At 41.5% G+C, this 17,607-nt stretch overlaps 4 protein-coding genes across 6 annotated transcripts; 2 read left to right on the forward strand and 2 right to left on the reverse strand.

Moving 5' to 3' along the window:
• Window positions 1–67: 67 nt before the first annotated feature.
• On the forward strand, window positions 68–5,329 carry LOC106649452 (MATH and LRR domain-containing protein PFE0570w-like). 3 transcript variants are annotated; one of them, XM_014366882.2, is made up of 6 exons: window positions 72–497; window positions 673–1,810; window positions 1,871–3,754; window positions 3,815–4,150; window positions 4,233–4,929; window positions 5,065–5,329. In XM_014366882.2, the coding sequence occupies exons 1-5, from the start codon at window positions 435–437 to the stop codon at window positions 4,910–4,912; spliced, it is 4,101 nt and encodes a 1,366-aa protein (XP_014222368.1). In that variant the 5' UTR covers window positions 72–434; the 3' UTR covers window positions 4,913–4,929; window positions 5,065–5,329. The 3 variants fall into 3 exon arrangements, with proteins under 3 accessions (XP_014222369.1, XP_014222368.1, XP_014222367.1); XM_014366881.2 differs by having other exon boundaries at window positions 1,871–4,150; XM_014366883.2 differs by lacking the exon at window positions 5,065–5,329 and having other exon boundaries at window positions 68–497; window positions 1,871–4,177; window positions 4,233–4,325.
• On the reverse strand, window positions 5,043–7,057 carry LOC106649454 (kynurenine formamidase-like). Its single transcript, XM_023462271.1, has 7 exons — window positions 6,797–7,057; window positions 6,625–6,715; window positions 6,304–6,540; window positions 6,152–6,233; window positions 5,700–5,897; window positions 5,346–5,499; window positions 5,043–5,254 (listed from the first exon to the last, which is right to left on the reverse strand). The coding sequence occupies exons 1-7, from the start codon at window positions 6,806–6,808 to the stop codon at window positions 5,081–5,083; spliced, it is 948 nt and encodes a 315-aa protein (XP_023318039.1). The 5' UTR covers window positions 6,809–7,057; the 3' UTR covers window positions 5,043–5,080.
• Window positions 7,058–7,261: 204 nt separating this feature from the next.
• LOC106649400 (kynurenine formamidase-like) lies at window positions 7,262–10,006 on the reverse strand. Its single transcript, XM_014366779.2, has 8 exons — window positions 9,213–10,006; window positions 8,702–8,792; window positions 8,517–8,618; window positions 8,164–8,298; window positions 8,012–8,090; window positions 7,749–7,934; window positions 7,536–7,689; window positions 7,262–7,463 (listed from the first exon to the last, which is right to left on the reverse strand). The coding sequence occupies exons 1-8, from the start codon at window positions 9,234–9,236 to the stop codon at window positions 7,326–7,328; spliced, it is 909 nt and encodes a 302-aa protein (XP_014222265.1). The 5' UTR covers window positions 9,237–10,006; the 3' UTR covers window positions 7,262–7,325.
• A 1,320-nt stretch (window positions 10,007–11,326) lies between these two features.
• Window positions 11,327–16,558, forward strand: LOC106649335. Its single transcript, XM_023462272.1, has one exon. The coding sequence runs from the start codon at window positions 11,327–11,329 to the stop codon at window positions 16,556–16,558; it is 5,232 nt and encodes a 1,743-aa protein (XP_023318040.1).
• Window positions 16,559–17,607: the final 1,049 nt, after the last annotated feature.

Below are 17,607 nucleotides of genomic sequence, written 5' to 3' on the forward strand. Positions count from 1 at the left end.
GCCGCGAAATCGTGCGTTCGAGCATCGCGAAACGTACATATCTATAACGTAATTTTGCAAATTCGCTGACAATTTGCGACCGCGAGGATCCGAGTCGCCACAGTACAGTGCTTTGTCGTTATTATACTACACTACAGCGAGGTCACGTCAAAAGCGAGTCGAGACTCGCAAGCGAGTTTCTCGCACCAAAACACAAAACTAAGCGGATTTTTCTCATTCGCCCGCGAACTGCGCGGTCAAATTCGCAATCGCTTATCTCGTAAACATATATAGTTGTGCAGAGTCGTCGACTTCGCACCGAACAAAAGAGGACTGTTGTGTTGCTGCTCCTGCTACTGCTGAATGTCGTTGTAAATTGGTGCGCACATATACATGAAAATAGCTCGAAAAATCACCGATAGCCCTGGAAAACGGCGATCTATTATACTCGAACAATGATGGATAACGAGGTGGACGTAATTTGCATTAGTTCGTCGGACGACGAAGAATTTTCGAAGGTATTTAATTCTTAGTAATAATAATTCGTTTGAGGTTAAATTTTTCAAACTTTTATCATCAATTCTTTGCGGTTGCTTGTATTTGTTATTCGTTCGAATCAAAAGTACTTTCGAAACAAATCATTTGAACACATTACGGAAACTTGATACTGATAGGACATAATAATATTTTCAGACACCACCTACTGTCTCCAAGAATTCTAGAAATAATAAAAGGAAAAATTCCTCAGAAGACTCCAAAATTGATGTAAAAAAATTTAAATCTTCTCCAAAAACATCTCCAGTCTTCTGTGGAATATTTAATAAAAAAAATGAATCGACAAAAAACAAACCTTCGACTTCTTCAGCTCCTAGAAAACTTTCAACGTCAGACAAAAATCCAATTAGTAACGTAAACGAAGATAAAACAGGAAAAAATAAGAAATCACAAGAGCCTTTGGAAAAATCTAGTCTGGCAAAAAATGTACCTAATGAGACACCAAAAGAAACAGTTACAAAAGTCAAACCAACGCTTGTAGTAAAAAATAAAATAGATATAACAAATAGTGGAGAAGAGATATTTGCAAAATTTTTGGAAGTTTGCAAGGAAAATTGTATCGATACTGACATCAATAAATGCATAGAACAATTGAAAAAACCTTTCAATAAGCTCAGTCATGAAGAAACAAATAATCAAGAGTTAAAACTTTTTATGAGTAACAAAATTCAAAAGATGTGCAAAATAAGCAGTGATGAATCTAAAACTGTGTTTAAACATATGCTTGATGTTAAAGAAGAATTGAATTTAAGATTAAAGCAGTCTAAAATTGAACGGAAGAGTAATGAAGATGATTCTGATCAAAATAATGATATATCACCAGGATTACAACAAAAAATTGATTTAATTAAAAAAAAAATGCAACAATGTAGAGACAGGATTAAACAGCTTGAAGAAGAAGAAGTTGATTTCGATGATGAAGATAATTCAGCTTATATAAAAGAAGATCGCTATAAAAAGAAGCTTATAGAACTTGCCAAAGTACTAGCTAAATATGAAAAAAATACTGAACTTGAAAAAAATTTGAATCAGAAAATGAGATTGTCTAAAGAAAAAATCAAAAGTGAAATGAGTGGCATTTCAGTTGTTGATGATGAAATTATAAAATTTTATAACAGAAGAATATCTAAAATTAACAAATTCAAACACATAGAGAATGTGAATGCCAACCCTGATTTCTTCGAAACACCAGATTTTCTAGATGTCAAAAATGTTGTTGTTAAATGTAATACCACTTATAATCTTAAGCTATCAAGTACTAAAATTGATAATATGGGTAAGTTTTATTTGTATATGAATTAAAGAAAATTTTAATTATTATAATTTATTTTTTTAGCTTGCCAATCATTTAAAGCGGTCAGTCATTACTTACAAAAGTGTAGAACTAAAGAAAGCAGAGTCTTTTTTGATTCTATAGCACAAGAATTTGGCGATAATGAAGATCCTGCCAAAGGAAATCAAGAGTTGGAATGCACTCTAAAGAAGAACAAGGAAGAAGGTGATAAAAAATTGTCAGAAATATTCAAATTATATGAAGATAAGCAAAATGGATTATCTAAAGAAGAATTAGAACAAATGCAACAGGATACTGGTGATTCTAATTCTGATAGTGAAGAGGAACCTCAAAATTATAAAAAGTTGAAATTGGATGATTTCGAAAATGATCACTGTAGAAAACAAGAAAAACAAAAAAATAATTATAAAGAATTAATTGATTCTGACAGTGAAAAAGAATTTGTCAGTAAAGAAAAAATTAACTATCGAAAAAAAGAAAAACAGAAAGTAAAAGAAATACATGAAGTTACCTTAATTGATACTGATAGTGAGGGAGAGGAGCCTGCTAAAATTGAAAAAAATAAAAGCAATAAACAATATAAACAAAAAAAAGAAACTAGTAAAAATAAAGTGACTGATTCTGATAGCGAGGAAGAGCCTGTCAGTATTGAAAAGAAAAACTATAAAAAACAAGATAAAACTAACAAAACTAAATTGATTGATTCTGATAGCGAGGAAGAGCCTGTCAGTATTGATAAGAAAAACTATAAAAAACAAGGAAAACATAGAAAAGACAAAACTAACAAAGAAAAAGTAATTGATTCTGATAGTGAGGACAAATATATCAGAATTGAAGAGGTTGACTCTAAAAAACATGAAAAACAGGAAAAAGAAAAAATCATAGAAGTGGAAGTGATTGATTCTGATAGTGACGAAGAGCCTGTCAGATGTAAGGAATATAACTATGAGGAACTAGATGAAAGTTTTAGAAGTCAACTGGTTGATTCGGATAGCAAAGAAGAGGGTGTTGCAATTAAAAAAGATAGCAATAAAAAACAAGAGAAAATGGATACCAGTCATTTGATTGATTCAGATGTTGAGCAAGCTTCTGTCAGAAGAGAAAACAATAACTTACAAAATCAAGACAAATCTGATGAAAGTGAATCTATTGATTCTGATAATGAGGATGAGCCTATCAAAGCTAGAGAAGATAACAATGAAAAACATGACAAAACTAATGTAAGTCAATTGATTGATTCAAATAGTAAGGAAGAGCCTGTCAGAATCAAAGATGATAACTGTAAAAATCAAGAACAGAAAAAAGTAAAAATTGACGAAAAAAAAATTGATGATTCTGTCAGCGAGGAAAATCTTATCGGAAATGAAGATAATTATCTTGAAAAACAAGAGAAAACTATAGAAAATAAATTAATTGACTTAGAGAGTGAGGAAGATACTGTCAGCAAAGAAGAAAGTAACTACCAAAATAAAGACAAAACTGATAAAAGTGGATCTATAGATTCTGAAAATGAGGAGGAACTTGACAAAATTAAAGAAGATAACTGTAAAAAACAAAACAAAACTGATGAAAATAAATCATTTGATTCAGATAGTGTGGAAAATCCTGTTAGAATTGAAGATGATAGCTGTAAAAATCAAGAACAAGAGAAAGAAAAAATTGATGAAAAAAAAATAAATGATTCTACAAGTATTGAAGATCCTATCAGAATTGGAAATGATCACCATAAAAAACAAGATGAAACTACAGAAAATAAATCTATTGATTGTGATGGTGAGGAAAAACTGGTCAGAATTGATAATGAGATCAATAAAAAAATAGATATAACAATTGAAAGGCAGTTGATCAATTCTGATAATGAAGAAGAGCCTGTTGATGAAAAAAACAAACTGAGCGAGGAAGAAGAATGTAGCCAAAATCCAAAAAGTACTTTTTCAAATGTAGAAGTTAACAAAAATCAGAAATTAACTTTTGATCTTTATTCAGATGGTGAGGAGGAAAGTTGCCAACAAAGTGAATTAATTAATGAAGTTGAGGAAGAGACGTCAATTAACAAACTGTCTTCAATTGCCAATAGTAATAATGTCCTAACTAAAACAAATGATGGAAATCAACTTGAGAACATTGAATTGAACAATAAAGAAAATTCACCACATTACCAATCATGCAATATTCCTAATCCTAGTTCAAATGTTGAAGATAATATTTCTGAAAAAATTGTGGAACTTGTGAGAAAGACTGCAATTGAAAATGATGAACCAGCAACTTCAGTGGGAAATTCAGTGGAATCAGAAATAGTAAAGGATTCTAAAAATAAGACAAGTAATAGCTTTTGTGTTGTTTGTTAAGGTACAATATATTCAAAATTATATTTTCAATTTATTTAAATGTCACTAATTTGCAGGAATAGAGAACCAAAATATGAACAAGGAAAATTTAGAAAAAAACTGCATGAAAAATTCCACGGAAAAAACTGACAGTGCCGACAAAGATTCAGACGAGCCTGCAAAAAAACAGATTGAAGAAAAAAATTCTGAAAAATATTCTGAAGAACAGAATATTGATAATAAAAGTACAAAACAAAATTCAACCGAAACGAGCCCGAAAGAAGAAATTTCTCCAATAAAGAAAGTAGAAGAAACACCGCCTCCAAAACCTTTATTAAAGGTAAAGCCATTTGGTTGCATGCCTACAACGTGGAGCGATTCACCAATAGTGCCGACTTCCGTTCCATCGAATGACACGGACGATAGTGTTATAATATTAGACGATAGTGTTGTTATATTAGATGATTCGGATGCAACTCCGACACCGCCGCGTCGGCAGCCGCCTCCAACCCCTAAAATTACAATTAAACCAAAGAACCAGATGAATAATTATAGGCCAGCAGGTTACATTTCAAACAATACAACACCCCGACGACCACACCAGCAAACACGGTGCCAGGCACAACCGTTCCAACCAGGATCGACACGGCAATCAACACAACACGGCAGACAACGCAACAACCATAATTATAGAGAGCATGGGGCACGTTACAATAATAGCGGCAGACCTTACCACAATAAACCATTTCGCAAATGATCTTTGATCAAAAATCGGTAAGATTATTGGCATCGGCTAGAATTTTTATTTCTTATTTTTTTTATACAATTAAATTTATAATATTAATAATTACGTTCAGGTATTATTATTCATAATATAATTAATTTTTTTTTTAATTTCTTTTGTTTCAGTTGTCGGAGTAAGAGCTCAGTTGCAAGATTTCTTCTCAGCCTTGCTCCAGTTTTTCGTACTTTCTATATTATTAATTATCAATCGAGTCAACACGTAATCATTTTTTGTTAGATCTTCAACGACGTTGAAGTGATCGTAATTATCTCGTACCAGCAGGAATTCCACTCTGTCGATCAATTTAATCAACCTCTGAAAAAAAGTCAACGCAAGAGCTTTATTTTTGTGATATAGCTGTCGATACAAAAAGTATATATATTTAGTAGTTAGGAAAAGTAATTACGCGAGCGTAGCGTCTGGAATCCTCGATGAATGCCGGCGACTCCGAGTCGGCAGCGACCAGGATTATCTTTATATGTTGCGCATAGTCCAAGGTATCCTGGTCGACTTCTTCGCTTTCGTCGTGAGGGCAAAACGAAAAGTTCCTTACCTCCTCTCTGTAAAGTATTTTTGCAAATGTTAACGTAGACAAATAAATTATCTCATGTTATTCTACTATTTTTAGCGATAGTAACAATAAGTATTTTTTTGTATTTTTATAAACTTGTATATACGGACGTGGAAACATATTATCATGTTATAAGAAACGCGTGCAAGTAATATTATAATTTTTAAGTATCATGTTGTAAATACGTACTTAGTCAGTTTAAGCGTCTCCTGATTACTGGTGCGCAGCACCGGTTCGATCTCGTACAGGCCGCTGACGAGGACGACGCCTCGCAGCAGCGCCAGATGCTCCGGACGGAGCCCCGAGTTCAGCTCGAACCAGGCCCGGTCGTTCAGTAAGCAGGAGAACAAGTGCGCGCCGGCGCTGTGACCAACGAACCATACGCACCTGTTATTGACAAATATCGAAAGTTTTTATCGATTTTCTCGCAAACTGTCGCGTGAAAATCACATAATAATAGATTTTAAAAAGCCTGTACATATGAAAAAAAACCAGAGAGAGAGAGAGAGAGAGAAAGAGTCCACAGTTCTTATTCATTATTGTTCGTCGAAATTTTTTCTATTTCGATCGTTATAAGAGAATTAATAAAAAAATACTTTTTCAGAAACAAACAAACGAATTGCGTCTCTTTATTTTGTTCTCACTTGGATCCCCAGCTGTGCGCCTGCTCCAGGACTTTCGACGCCAACACCTTGACCTGGCGCACGATTTCCGTCAAGGTCACTGCAATTTCATCGAGAGAAAACAGCTGTAAGTTCGATCGCGAAGTTAAAATTGCTACACTTCCTCTTACCGTCCGGACAAAGATCGTATCCGGCGACGATGACCCTGATTCCTTGAGCGACGAAGCTCGGCACGGCGTAACCCGACACGTCCTTGCTCGACTCCTTCCAGTAGCCGCCGTGCAGAAAAACCATCAACGGTGCGTCTTTGGGCAAATTAGTTCCGTAGATGTCGTACTTGGTTCTCTTTCCGGAGTCGTAGGGAATGTCGAGCTCGTTCCTCGTGGTACGTCGCACTTCCTTCGTGACTGATTCAACAAATATAACGAGAAAATGAGCAAAACAAACAAACAAACATTATGGAGAAAATAATCAACGAATCGTGCTCATACTATTGAAACCGTAGTGAAAAAATTCGTCGACCAACTCGGCTGGCTTGAATCTTTTGCTCCAGTACTTGGGCATGTACCTTATTTCGTGCAGCTAAAAATTAGTGAAAAAATCATTTGTCGTTGCACAGATTAAAGAACCACAAGAACAGAGAGAGAGAGAAAGATCACTTACGGAAACCGACATCGCGATCTGTTAAATGCGGAATTAATGCAAATGCGCGCGCTGCGGAACTTTCGAGTGTCGAGATGAGCTGGTATATTTAAAATAAAAAAATGTTTCTTTTTTACGGTCAAAAAGAGCGCAAAATAAACAAGTGCCAAATATCGTTTATTTTCCTCGTAACTGTATCAGGAAGTTCTTGAAACGATCGATCGCAACACACTGTATGGTAAAATTAAGCTTTTTCTTATCGTCGCGTCGAGACGCGCGCGAGCGACGACACACTACTGTAAGATTTTCGTTCGGTTTTTACGGAGTTAAAAATTTCTCGTCATCGCGCGGCACAGGTTGATTAATTATTATTCAAATGCTATTCAGCGTGTTATTGTGGCACACAATAGCAGCAGCAGCAGCCGCTGAGCGCTTAGGAAATCAGTCGGGCTTTTACGTACATATATACATAACGCATTATTCTTTTTCGGAACGACGGCGTCTTTATTATTCTCAGCTTTGCACATTATAAAATAAGTTCGGTTCGCATTTAAGATCGTTTGATGGAGTCGACCATGTGCCTGGACAGGACGAAGTCGGCCTTGGTCAGATTTTCCACGATGTCGAAGTGATCCACGTCGTTTCTCAGCAGCAGATACTCGACGTTGTCGACGATGCTCGTGAGTCTCTGCACGAAAGAAGGAAAAAAAGTACATCATGAAGATTTTGCACCACACGAGGAAATGTCTCGATAACTTACGCGAGCGTAGCGTCTCGATTCCTCGACGAAGATCGGCGAGTCGCTCTCGCCCACGACCACGACGGCTTTGAAATTGTCCAGGCCGCTGTGTTGCTGATTCGGTTGCTGCTTACCCTCGTCGAGGGGTGCGAACGTGTACTTCTCTATCTCCTCCCTAACAAAGGAATATATCATATCGACGTTAAAAAAAATGTACGCGAGAGAAAGTCTTACGGCGTGAGTCTGAGGGCCTCCTGGACGCTGGTTCGCAGCAGTGGCTCGAGCGCGTAGACGCCGCTGAGGAACCAGGCGCCCCTGAGCCAAGCCAGCGAGGCGCGATTCGCCGCCAGCCAGTCGGGATCGTGCAGCAGACTCGCGGCCAGGTGGGCGCCTGCACTGTGGCCGGCCAGCCATACGCCTCTGTGTGTGTTGGAGCAAAGATCATAAGTGATTATCGCGTAAATATAGGTAGAGGTGAATGTTGAAATATTACTGACTTGGAGCCCAAGTTCTTGGCTAGATTCAGCAGCTTAGCGACGAGCGTCTTGATTTGACGGACTATGTCAGGTAGTCGAACTGAGAAAGGTCGATCGATATTTCAATTACTACTATGTAACGATTAGAAATTTTTTTTATATTATTTCGTTACCATTCGGGCAGAGATCGTAGCCGGCGAGGACGACCTTGACGCCGTTGGCCACAAAATTCGGCACGGCGAAACCCGACAGGTCCTTGCTGAACTCCATCCAGTAGCCTCCGTGAATGAACAGCAGTATCGGCGCGTCTGCAAACAGATTCAAATGCGTATAAATTCGATTCAATTTTACCTTTCAAATGTCGAGGAAACTGTTGAAATTAATACGTGAAACTTGGTGTAATTCGAGTTAAATTTCGAGAAAATGTTTAAATCAAAATTAAATCCCATTAATTTTCGTGCTTTTTTATGAAATTAAATTCATCGATGCGTTCATCAATAAATAAATTAAACAATCTCATAATCACCATCGGGCAAATTGGTCCCGTAAACGTCGTACTTGGCCTTCTCGCTGGACGCGTAGGGCACGTCGAGCTCGTGCTCGATGCTGCCGCGTACCTGGGCCGTTGCTGCATCGATGACAAAAAAAAATAAACATCGAAATCACACAGATGTCACATTAATTACGCATAATAATAATAATAATACCGACTGTTTTCGCAAAATTTAAAGTATCGAGCCAACAATTCCGTCGGGCCGTATCTCTTGCTCCAGTTGCTCGGCATATAGTCGTACTCCACTTTCTGTAAAAATATAAAGCAAAAAAAGAAATGAGGGTGGTAAGATTTTAATTAACACCGTCCGCGATGTGTATATAATATACATTTATATTTTTGAACTGGCCGCAAAAAAAATTTCTCTCGCTCCGATTCGAGCGCTTTATACGTACCTGCGCGCTCGCGTATACGTTATAATATTTTTTTTTTTGCATGCGGTAAGGTAGCGAAGTGTGCGCGAGGCAGCCGCGCGTACGAAAGTATACACATATAAAAAAAAAACAAAAACAGGTGGTCGAGCGCCTCTCTGCACAGTATATGCTTACGTAGCAGCGTCTGCTGCTCATTCGCACCGAAAGCTGTTACACCTTGTATTTCGCGCGTCCCGAATTTCGTGCTAATTTACTTTTATTAAAATTTAAAAATATAATCAATGAAAAAACTTACCTCGTTCACCACCGACGACGACATGGCGAAGGATCTCCGAACTGTTTATTATTCTCGTGGGCAATCAATGGTCTATACGTCAGCCAAATGCCGCAACGTCGTATAACGAAAAAAGAAAAAAAAATATCGCACGCCCGCGGTGGCTCGACTATCGAGACAAAACGGAAATGCCAAAAGACGGGTTTATAAAGTATTATCGAGAAGAGTGAATCTAGTCAAAGAGATTCGGCCAAGTCTCAGCAGCAGCAGTTCTTTATACAGCAGCAGGGGGGTGGCGACACACTGACATCCACGATCGCAGAGAGCTCTGTTGCTTTATATATATTTATACATGCAGCGCCGCAGTTTTATAATAGTGGCATGACTGCCTATACGTATATGCAAAAAGCTGCCGATCGAAGCACGCCGAGTTTTATCTTAGAGAAGATTAAAGCCAACAAATAAACAACAACAACGACGATTTTGCCTTGTCGCAAATGTACATACGTACGTGTGTATAAATAGGGCCGGAATCGAAGCAATGAGAATTGGCAGCAGATGTAACGTAAAAGAGAGTCCGCGGAATCAACGATCTCGGGTCGCGCGTCGGCCAATACTGCAGTCCGTGTGTCACACAAACGCGAGAGACAGAGAGAGAGAGAGAGAAAAAAGACGTCGAGAGCATAATAATGCACACACCGCGAGAATGTGGAAGCCTGCGGGATTGTAATAAAGTGTGTGTAGCAACTCCTTGCCGATATTATACGTATTATCCAGTCATGCGCGAGTGCAGTTATACGGGCCGTTGCGGTCGATCTACGCTGCACTATGTGACGCGGTGTGGTATGCATAACGCGGGCTTCTTGCCGATATCGATCGATATCGATCGATCGTTGACACTCGAGATATTTGTAAAATTTCTTCCGTCACCGTGACCAGTCAGCCGATTTCAAGGGGTTGATTATCGTCGCGTAGAGGGCATGTGAGATAATTATGTCTTCAACCTTTGCCGCTCGCGCACGTGACAAAACGGCATTTCTCGATCCAGAGACAATCCGGCTCGAACTAGCTACTACTATTCGAAGGTTACATGTATTAGAGCAGCAAAACAGGATCTCACTCTTTGCTATGACTCGCAGCTATTTCTCTTTCTCGATCGGTGTAGTATATAACTTTAGTCCTTTTGACCATCCTTCGGCGCTAAGCAGCTGATGACTGATCTTGCTATATAATATTCTATATTATAATCGTGCTTCTTATAAGACATATTTGCCGCGCTACTATAATGAAGCCATTACTTTATAAATTCTCCATTCGGATATATATAATTTCGTTTCCGAGTTCGGAATCTGCCTGCTGTTTTTTAAAGATAAACTCACCACGTGGCCCACGAGACTAAAATTCGATGATGGGACAGCCTTTGTTGGAGTTCTTGTTTTTTTTTCTCCTCTATATAAGCGATCGTGAAGTGTTGTTGAAAATCAAAGCCCCAACGACTGGTGAAAAGAGAGGCGTGTATAATAGAGAACGATGTCTTTTTTTTTGTCCCATCGAGAGAACTGCGTAAATAAAGTACACGAGGTGATGAAATTTTGATTATTTTGAGTCGTCTGGAGCTCATACAAATGCACCTAACAATCGGCTATTATTTTCAAACTTGCATCAAACTTTCACTCGCTACTCACACGATTCGAACAAAATTATGAAAGCTTTTACGAATTTTGAAGAAATACAAGAACAAAAATTGTTTTATAAATTAGATTGTTCGTTATATTGTTTAGAGCGCCAACATCGGCTCTTACGTGCGACTGATCACGTTGGCTTTCGTCAATTGTGGTTTTGTTGTTCAGTTGTCGATCAGATCGCTAGCGTCGACTATGTTACACGACTCACTTCGACGTCGGAACTTTTGTGGATATTAAGAAAATAAAGTAGAAAACCAGGCGAAAAACTTCGTACTCAAATTTTATTATACCTTGCTTAAAAATCGATCCGGCGGCAAAAATTAGCCAAGAAGAAGAGGTACTCTCTTCAAAAATTTTCATTGGTAGCAGAGCGTGGCTACTTCCCTAGCCGAGTGATTTTGATCTTGGATTTAACCGTCGTTTCGCGCGCTCAAATTTTCATTGAACAAAATGGACCAAGTACTCGCAGATCAGCAGGTCCAGGGCGATCTCTTGAAGAGCTTCAGGCAGACTATGTTAAAAACCCCGAGGGATCGTAGGACAATCAGTTGGTTTAAGACACAGTTGGAGCAGCTCGAGACGCAATGGGATGAATTTCAGAAGGGACACAGGAATATCTGTAAAGTTAAGGCGGAATTCGCTGAGGACCCGTACTTCAAGGAGGACGTGTACAGTGAGGTATACGTGCAATATTCTCTGGTGAAGACAGACATCATGGATGCCTTGAGCCCGGGACGCTCTCAGACGTCGCTGCAGACTGATGCGCAGTACCGGGACATCAGAATTGATGCACCGCGCTACAAGGCACCTCTCCCGACCATCGACCTGCCGCAGTTCTCCGGTGATCAGCTCGAGTGGGAAACATTTAAAGGAATGTTCTTCGTCTTGGTCCACGACGTGCCAAGCCTCCCACCAATATTAAAGCTTCAATATTTAATTCGCTCTCTTACTGGTGAAGCAGCGAACAGATTGAAGAATGTCCAGATCACGGCGGATAACTACGACGGTGCGTGGCAGGCCATCTTAGACAGGTACGATAACAAGAAGGTTTTGCTGGCGACACATATGTCACACGTCATATCGTGTCCCGCGATGCAGAAGAAATCTATAGAAGAGCTCCGTCGAGTGCTGGACGTCATACGTGAGTCCAAGCAGGCGTTGGACAATTTAAAGATTGACCCGGAGCACATGGGAGAGCTGTGGCTCATTCATCATACGGTGAATAAATTGGATCAGGCAACCAGACTCGATTGGGAGCGCCAAGTAGACGAGACCGACGGATTTCCAAAATACGCGCAGCTCGCCGAATTTCTGGAGCGATCTATTCGAGTTTCGGAGGCTGCATCAACAACATCATCAGGTAGTGGCAGTTATAATTCAAACGTAAACAATAAGTTCCCGAAAAGCGCGCCAAATCGGCATCATAAACAGATAGCTGTACACACTACCAGCGCGCAGGCAGCAGGCAAACCAGGAGCGCGCGCATGTGTGCTTTGCCGCGGAAGCCACGCCCTTTACTCTTGCCATAAGTTCGCGGCGCTGTCACAGCCGCAGAGATTCGAACTTTGCAAAAAGGAGAAGTTATGTTTGAACTGTCTGTCAGGCTCACATTACGCAGGAGATTGTCGCTCGGATGGACGATGTTTGGTGTGTCAAGGGCGGCATCATACTAAGCTTCATGCCGACTCGCAAGCTCACAGAGGCTCGGCGAGCATCGAAGATGGAGGGAGCTCGGCTCGGCAGGACGCTGATGCTGGCGAGGATGGCTCGGCGACATGTTACTTCGCTCAGCAAAAGCTGAAGAGTCCAAAAGTATTGCTTGCTACTGCTCAAATAGTCCTGGCAGACGAATCTGGAAATCGAGTACAGGTGCGAGCTATGATAGATCCGGGATCCGAGCGATCGTTTGTGACCGAGCGCGTCTTGACAGCTCTATGTGTAAGCTCGTCAAAAGTGCACATAAATTTGCATGTAATGGGAGATCAGTGCTCGTCAACAGTCCGAAAGCAGACTCAATTGTTTATAAGATCAAGAATCGACGCGAACTTCAGCGTGAGAGCAAAACCATTGGTCATGCGAGAGCTGACGGGACTCTTGCCGACGGCGAGACTGCCCGAGGATCATTGGCCGCATTTGCGAGGAATCGTGTTCGCGGATCCTACGTATTACAAACCCGACAAAGTGGAATTCGTTATCGGAGCTGAGCTGATACCATTCATAATGCTCGAAGGACTGCGAAAAGGATCAATTGGAAGCCCACTTGGTCAACAGACAGTATTTGGTTGGATATTAACCGGAGAAATCACACCGAAGCCAGACGATTCACCAGCGGCAGTTTCCGCGTTTCATGTGAGTGCTCGAGAGGACTTGCACGGTCTGGTTGAGAAATTTTGGCAGCTGGAGGATCTGCAGCCCACGAAGCATTTAACAGCCGAAGAGCAATATTGCGAGGACTATTTCACGGAAACTACAACGAGAAATGCCGACGGAAGGTACGTCGTACGCTTGCCATTCGCGAAGAAGGTATCATTCGAGGGCTCGCGAGACGTCGCCGTATCCTGCCTGCACCGAATGGAGAGACGATTAGAAAAGAGCCCGCGACTGTCAATGTTATACAAAAACTTCATGGATGAATACATCGATTTGAAACACATGGAACTCGTGCCGGACTCACAGCTGTCACGTGAGAGCTTTTATTTGCCACATCACGGAGTCTTCAGAGCAGGAAACCAGGACAAGATTCGTGTCGTATTCAACGCTTCGCAGAGGGCGGCGAACCGAGTCTCTCTCAACGATTCGCTGTTGCCAGGGCCGAAATTACAAAAAGATATAACGGTAGTTATATCGCGCTGGAGACAGTTCAAGTACGTTTTTGTTACAGATATTGTAAAGATGTTTCGACAAATTTTGGTTCACCCAGACGACACCGACTGGCAGCGTATACTCTGGCGCTCGGATAGCACGCAGGCAATCAGGGATTACAGAGCGCTTACAGTAACTTATGGGACGGCGCCTGCTCCGTTTTTGTCTCTGCGAGTGTTGCAACAGCTTGCGAATGACGGACGAGAGCGGTACCCTGAGGCCTCACGTTTGCTGGATCATCGAGTCTATGTTGATGACCTTTTTGGTGGAGCAGACGACGTCGTTGAGGCAATCAAGCGAAGAGATCAACTAATTGGATTGATGGATTCGGCATGTATGCAGCTTGGAAAATGGTCGGCAAATGATCAGGCTCTTCTGCTGGGATTGAATGCAGGGGATGATGCTGACGTCTCAGTTAAAATCGAAGATGTTGTTTCGACTCTCGGCCTTAAGTGGAGCCCAAAAACGGATGAGTTTTTATTCGTGCCGTCATTGCCGCTAATGGCTTCTATTGTAACGAAAAGAGGCATCTTGTCGGACGTTGCGAAGCTGTTCGATCCATTGGGATGGCTAGCACCAGTCATCGTCACAGCGAAGATTCTGTTGCAGGATCTATGGATCGAGAAAGTCGACTGGGATACTTCGCTTGAGGGAGAGCTTTTAAGTCGCTGGCGGAGTTTTCGCGCATCGCTGAGTGATGTTGAACAAATCAGAGTTCCAAGATGGTTCGGTAAAAGCGAACAAAGCACCTGGATTTTGCATGGCTTCTCAGACGCATCGAAGAGAGCTTATGCGGCCGCGGTCTACATGGTGATCCCGGGCTGCACTTCGCGACTGATTATGGCGAAGACTAAAATCGCACCTGCCAAGCTGGAAACATTGCCTCGACTCGAGCTTTGTGGAGCTGAACTACTGGTCAAGCTGACGAAGCAGATTTTGAGCAACGTCGAAACGCAGCCGGAGCAAGTGCATTTTTGGTGCGATTCAAAAGTTGTGCTCGATTGGTTGGACGGACATCCATCGCGTTGGCAAACTTTCGTGGCCAACAGAGTCAGTTTCATTAACTCGTCGTACCCGAACGCTGTATGGCATCATGTACGATCGGCTCATAATGCGGCAGACTGCGCCACACGAGGACTCACGCCTTCGCAGTTGGCTGGGTTCGCGCTTTGGTGGGCGGGGCCAAATTGGCTCACGGCACCGGCCGCGGATTGGCATTCATTTGATGGTTCCTCAGAGCCAGAAGAGGCGGAGGTTCACGCATTTTTGGTACAAGAGGAGGCGAAGAAAGAAGAAGATGAGGACATCGTGTACTCGAGACTACGACGGATATCGAGCTTTCCGAGAATTCTCAGAGTTTTGGGCTACTGCGGACGCTGGCTTGCGCGATTTCGATCGAGGACTGTGTCATTTTCAAACTGTATTGAGCTGACAGCTGATGAAATTGATTGGGCTAGAACCGCTTGCTGTAAATTGATACAGCAGCGATGGTACAGGAAAGAGCTTGAGCTTTTGAAGAAAAAGAAGCCGCTGATACAGAAAAGTGAGCTTTTCCGTTTGTCTCCGTTCCTGGACGATCGGAATTTGATTCGGCTTACTGGTCGACTGCATAATGCACCCATACCGTTCAGTGAGCGACATCCGATCATTTTACCAGGAAGCGATGAGATCGTGAAACGACTTGTTGAAGAGAACCACAGGGCTACGCTTCACGGAGGAGTTCAGCTGCTAATCTCGCATTTGCAGCAAAGCTTCTGGATCACAGGCGTGCGAAGACTTGTGTCTGGGGTGTGCCGTCGCTGCATGAGGTGCACACGCTTCAGGGCCAAGACTAGCCAACAGCAGATGGCTCCGTTGCCGGTCGACCGACTTACGCCGCAGCGAGCTTTCGCGTTCACAGGACTCGACTATGCAGGACCTTTCACAGTACGGTTCTCAAAGCGTCGCAAAGCTATCACAACCAAGGGCTACATTGCCATATTTGTGTGCATGACATACAAGGCTGTGCATATTGAAGCTGTATCAGACTTGACAACTGAGGCTTTTTTGGCGGCGTACTCACGTTTTGCTGCGCGACGAGGAGTTTGCAAAAAACTATTTTCCGACAATGGTACCACTTTCAAGGGAGCTTCATCGGAGATTGCTCGCATGTTCGCAGAGGCGTCGGAGTTTTATTCGTCAGTGGCATCGCATCTGGCAATGAAAGGCACCGAGTGGAAGTTTATTCCACCCAGAGCTCCTCATTTCGGCGGACTGTGGGAAGCTGCAGTCAAGAGCTTCAAATACCACTTCAAGAGAGTCGTCGGAGCATCCGTTCTCACATTCGAGGAACTTTCCACCTTGGCGGCAAAGATTGAGGCCTGTCTAAACTCGCGCCCTTTATGCAAGCCAAGCATCCACGCGAGCGACCTATTGGCTCTCACACCTGGGCACTTCCTGAACGGAGCCGAATGCCTGGCTCTGCCAGAGGTCGCTGAGGAGGCTCCCAGAGGCGGACTGTCGAGGGGATGGCGTCTGCTTTCTCAGCTGAGAAATTCTTTTTGGACAAGGTGGAGAAAGGAAGTGATTCAGCAACTAGCACAAAGAAACAAGTGGTTAGAGCCGCAGCCAAATTACAAGGTTGGTGACGTTGTCATCATCAAGGACGAGCTCTCTCCTCCAGCGAGGTGGCCACTGGGACTCGTTACGGCTGTACATCCAGGAAAGGACGGACTGGTGCGAGTTGTCACTCTTCGAATCGGAGGATCAACTCTGATGCGACCAATAGTCAAGCTTGTAAAACTTCCAATGGATGAAGACGGAGAAGAACCTCTCGAATAGTTTTTTTTGTTTGCCAATTTTTTTATTTGTTATATGTTAAATTATTGATGTTTGCTTTTTTTTGTTATATTTTTGGATAAATTTGCTTCATTGTATTAAGCAAGGTGGGCGGTATGTTCGTTATATTGTTTAGAGCGCCAACATCGGCTCTTACGTGCGACTGATCACGTTGGCTTTCGTCAATTGTGGTTTTGTTGTTCAGTTGTCGATCAGATCGCTAGCGTCGACTATGTTACACGACTCACTTCGACGTCGGAACTTTTGTGGATATTAAGAAAATAAAGTAGAAAACCAGGCGAAAAACTTCGTACTCAAATTTTATTATACCTTGCTTAAAAATCGATCCGGCGGCAAAAATTAGCCAAGAAGAAGAGGTACTCTCTTCAAAAATTTTCATAGATTATTAAATGGTTTCCACGTTAGTTAGTTCACGTAGAAAATATTGTTGTTACCGATCGCGGCTCTTTTAGCAGATACAATTCGTCTGTCAGCAAAGCTATCGAAATCTTTCATTTTGACTTTATTACGCGAGGTTTATTAAAAATGCAGTTGCCAACTTAATGCCCACCCCAATTCACTCAGTTCTAAAAAAGACGTGTAAAAAAACTTTTAGCTGATTGTTGAATGAAGAGCTACATGAACTAAGTCGACAAAAAATGAGTAGTAATAATTTACAACGTCAGTGTGCTAAGGTTTAATGACAGTTGGACGCTCGAGGTTCACAAAAAGTTTACACAATCGTAAATGTGCACGATTTTTATTGAAATTTTATAAAAACATATGTACTAATATCTACACATATTTATGATTTTCAATTATTATTTGTTCTCGCTATCTTCGCGTGCGTAATCGTTGCGACCTTCGTGTATCGACTTTTGGTGCAAAAGTAAAGTCGATTTATTTACAAATTTTTTCTCGCACCTGTCACATGCATGATCTTTGCGATTTTCGTGTTTTGACATTTGGTGGTAAAGCAAAACCGATTTGTGTCCGAATTTTTTCTCGCACTTATCACATACAAAATCTTTGCGACCTACGTGCACTGTTCT

This window comes from Trichogramma pretiosum, unplaced genomic scaffold (assembly GCF_000599845.2).
Source record: "Trichogramma pretiosum strain Unisexual culture from Peru unplaced genomic scaffold, Tpre_2.0 scaffold9, whole genome shotgun sequence".
Taxonomy (NCBI): domain Eukaryota; kingdom Metazoa; phylum Arthropoda; class Insecta; order Hymenoptera; family Trichogrammatidae; genus Trichogramma; species Trichogramma pretiosum.